Consider the following 4564-nt stretch of genomic DNA (forward strand, 5'->3'; position numbering starts at 1 on the left):
GGAAGAAAAAAAGTGTTTAACAGTAAATACTTTCTCAGAGGTAAGCATTTTATGTAAAGCTTTTCCTCACGCTTGATCTCCGTCCCACCAAACATGCTCACCCTTTCAGCCGTGGGGGCGTTATAATGTAATGGTCAATCCCACTATTTGTTGGTAAAAGAGTAGCCCAAGAGTTGGAGGTGGGTGGTGAACACTAGCTGCCTTCCTTCTGGTCTTTCACTGCTAAATAAGGGACGGCTAATGCAGATGGCCCTCGTGTAGCTTTGAGTTAAATTCATAAACTAATTTTTTCACGTTTGAAAGGAAGCTTAAGCCAATCATTATCAAGGAGCTTAAACTTTGTTCTGTCATTTAAAATGTCTTCCATTTTGGAGATTTATCAGATCTGTTTAAAATGACGATACCTTCACCTTTATGACAGCACGTAAATAAGTAGGCATTTCGTAACTTGGTTAAAGCAATTAAATTTGTATTATAACAAAGCGCAAAATGGTACTTCAAGCATCAAATTTACATTATATCAGTCCTGCAAATGTGGGCCATAGGCAGACGGGATCGTTAGTATAGAAATAGTGTGCTGTTTAAATAGAAAAATGCATGATAAAAATTTTTTGCTTCTAAACAAGGTAGCTGGAATATTCAATGCTCGAATTCACGCTATGCCTCTGAATATGCTGCACAATCAGTTGTGTCGTATTATAAGACTGACAGTCAATACTGCTATTGGGTAAAGCGTAATCGTGGAGGCAGCGAGTTCTGTTGAAAGGTAAGAAGCTCAAGATTATGGACGGTCATGTCCGAAACTTTAAGGTTTCTGATCTGGCCTTTTAGTCCTTGGTTTGCCCACAGTAGCACCCAGGTTAAAAATACCAAATATCATGTCTAAATGCGGATATAATGCAATACAATAAAAATGTTTTTTACAAGTGCTAGTTTTTTCTTCACATAAAAAACTTATCAAAATCATGTCTTTCATTTTGATGCCGTGCAAATTTTAATGCATAAAGACACAGTATCTGTTAAAAATACATTGTTCTCTAGGTTTATGTTGTAGAATAGGTCTATTAAAACCATTAAATTAACACTTCTGATGCTATAATTTTTGTCAATATTTGAGGCTTATTGTTGAGAATTCACGTTAGGAAGAATGGTAACAAATCAGTATAATATAATGTTGTTTAACCACATACATGTGTTGCACCTAAAACAAGTCTTTCTGATTTTAAAAGCCACTTATAAGGTTTCGAAAGAAAAACATTCTAAATAAAGTTCAGAATATGCAACCGGTTAATGCAATATTAATTAATGCATATGCTCATGCTTTATTCAGTGGTCGATTCAATCGGAAAACCACCAAGTGGGGTCCTTGAAGGAACACTGTCTATGTTGGGAGCTTACGACCAGTGTCTCAAGATTTCAGTCCCACGAAAATCCAGCAGCAAAGAAAAGAAGCCCATTTTTGAAGGGAAGTACTGTTTAGCAGAATATCAGCTTCCTTTGATGCCAAATAATCAATCAAATACGAGGACCAGTTCAAGAAAGTCAGACAACCAACAGTCGGTAATGTTAATAATATAGAATGGCTATTTTCTTCTAATATTTTAACTTTAATGTTTGCACGTATTAACACTATCAAATGATTGCCATTTTCAGAATGTATTATTGCACTATCATACCCATTAGCATAATTTTTGTTATATACATCGACACTAAAAGGGAGTAATATACAAAAGACATTGAACACTGCATGTTAAACGATGTTTCTGATACGGTATACATAAGCACAGTAAAAAACATTTCATACCCGTTCTATATTGGTAATTAGTGTTTCTTAATATTTACTTGTCAAAGCATCTTCTTTCGTTATATAACAACAATAATATACACGATCTAAAACAAATCGTTAATTTTTCTCTTAATGCCTCTACTTTTCTTATGAGGTATAACATAATTGAGGAACACAAAGACAACTGCAGATCTCACAAACATTTCATTTATCTCGATCATAGTCTCGCCATCAGATAGAGATTTCACGTGACTTCAGTCTGTACTTGATGATGGTCTTACTGGTAAAAAACAAAACAAAAAAGGAAAACATATCACTTCAGGCTGTGTCTGGAACACTCCCATGTTTCTTGAACAAATCTGTGTTTCCTGTTAATATGTATATTCTTTGATTATGTAAAAAAAACAATATAATTATTCGAAGAAGTAGCAAAATTAATAAACCTAATAATTCAACAGACCGTTCACAAAAAAGCCTACGTCAAAAAAAAGCACAGCGTGTTTTTGTTAATAACAAGCAAGTTTAAGACATAGACAGGTAACTGTGCTTTTCAAAGTGAGATTTTAAAAAATTGTTATAAACGCACATGTTCACAAATTACAGTTATGTATTTAATCACAGACACAGTACAGCTGTGTGAATCCGAGGATAGGTTAGATTGTAGTTGTTAAGCTTTTACTTAACAATAAAGGTAACTGGTAATTAACTCAAAGAGAAATAAATATTGCGCTGTGTTTAAAATCTGATGGGATTATAACTTCAAAATTTCCAGCAAGATGGACAAGATGGCATCTGTATAAAGTGAATGAACGTTCAAGTAGTACCACCCAGAACCCGATTGACAAGGAAGAGTTTTTTAAGTTTCTCATCATACTAATGATATTTCTAGTCAAACTTCTAGGTTGTGGAATCACCACTCTCTGATGACCTTACAGGATGCTAGATACATTTGGAGTGACAACTTTGAATGTGTCTTCCAGGTAATGAAACAAGTGCCGATCAAAGTAATAGTTCGGAGATTCTAATAAGAGTGATTTATGTATTAAAGAAGTCCAGGATGACACAAGAGGGTCACTGACTATGGTAACATTGATGGTTTCAGAGCAGAGGTGTGAACACCATGTTTCAATTACACTGGAAGATAAACAGAAACATTCTAATAAACTGGTCGTGTGGCAGAAATCTCTAAAGAGTAATATTATTTATAAATACTGTTCCCAGGTCAACATTAAGAGAGTACTAGAGGATGTATACTGGGTAAAGCAGAATTTATAAATAAATAATTCATGTTTATTTTATATATATATTTATGATTCAACAAAATCTCTGGTTTTGTAAATATATATATATATATATATATAACGTTGCTAAACCTGAAAACCATTTAAAACTGTTATTGTGTCCACTGCACAGGACGAGCAGAATCTCTATTGCAGTGAAGTTGATTTTTCTATGCAGGCCTTCCTACCCGTTTGTCAATATATTATGTGTAAAATGCTTTAGAAATTCATTAATAATTAGATAGTGAAGCGTTCGCACTTGGTTGAAGAATAATTAACCTTCAAATTACCGACTGGTGTTTATATCATTCACCATCAGCGTAGTTAATATTGTTTTGTTTGTTTTAGAGCAAAGCCACATTGGGTTATCTGCTTGTTCACCACGGGAAATCGAACGCCGGATTTTAGCATTGTAAGTACATAAACTTACCGTTGTCCCACCGAGGTACCTAGCTGGGTTAACATACTACATTGTACATGTAACTTTATGTTTTTTCCTGTTACAACACTCGTTGAAAGGAATTAGGTGAAATCAGTCACCTTAATTGTAAAATACCCAGGGGACTCCAACAATAAACAACGGGATTAATACCAATATTAATATAATTTTTGTTTAAATTTTTTATGCTATTCATATGTTATTAGTAACCCGATAACCAACGAAGACACGAATCTACAAGTAATTTGATGCACTAATAGTTTAGAAACTAAGTTTAAACAGTTGAAGGGATTCATATGCTATAAAATAAGACTGAGACTAATCCAAATGTAGAGATGTTGTTGTGGGGAGCTAAAGTGTTCGGTAAATGAAGTTAAATATTATATGTTCAGTGATCAACAGAAAAACAAAAAATCCGCCTACTTATCTATTGTTGTTTGAATGTACAGAGTTAATAGAATTGAACTCGGGTTGGATTATTGAGATGTTCGTGAATTATTCTGGAAATATAGCATTACTATTTGAAAATAGTAAAGACGTACACATAAATAAAAGAATTAGTAAACTGATAAATGGTTAAGTAAGATAAGCTCGCATAATATTACTCTTAAGTTTATAAAATTCTTCCTAGTGATGGGGCTCCCAGTGACACAGCGGTATATCTGCGGAATTACAGCGCTAGAAATCGGTTTTTGATACCCGTGGTGAGCAGAGTGCAGATAGGCCATTGTGTAGCTTTGTGCTTAACTTCAAACAAACAAAATCCTACTCTTAAGTTTATAAAATTCTTCCTAGTGGTGGGGCTCCCAGTGACACAGCGGTATATCTGCGGAATTACAGCGCTAGAAATCGGTTTTTGATACCCGTGGTGAGCAGAGTGCAGATAGGCCATTGTGTAGCTTTGTGCTTAACTTCAAACAAACAAAATCCTAGTGATGGAAAATGCGGCAGAACTCTGAACTAACAAAGAATAGTGAACTTGTTAAGTTACGTTGAGTTATCTTCTCACACACTCTACACGATAAGTTGCTTAAAATGTTCTACATCCTCGAACTACGG

At 34.4% G+C, this 4564-nt stretch overlaps 1 protein-coding gene across 2 annotated transcripts in view; it reads left to right on the plus strand.

Annotated features, from left to right (window-relative positions):
• Nucleotides 1–1317: 1317 nt before the first annotated feature.
• The window catches only part of LOC106461281 (nose resistant to fluoxetine protein 6-like), a 57735-nt gene continuing 54488 nt past the window's right edge, over nucleotides 1318–4564 (plus strand). For both annotated transcript variants that reach the window (XM_022388158.1, XM_022388159.1), the window contains exon 1: nucleotides 1318–1560. In XM_022388158.1, the coding sequence (XP_022243866.1) occupies nucleotides 1318–1560 (243 nt within the window). The remainder of the gene's footprint in view (nucleotides 1561–4564) is intronic.

The sequence above is a fragment of the Limulus polyphemus genome, unplaced genomic scaffold (assembly GCF_000517525.1).
Source record: "Limulus polyphemus unplaced genomic scaffold, Limulus_polyphemus-2.1.2 Scaffold927, whole genome shotgun sequence".
Taxonomy (NCBI): domain Eukaryota; kingdom Metazoa; phylum Arthropoda; class Merostomata; order Xiphosura; family Limulidae; genus Limulus; species Limulus polyphemus.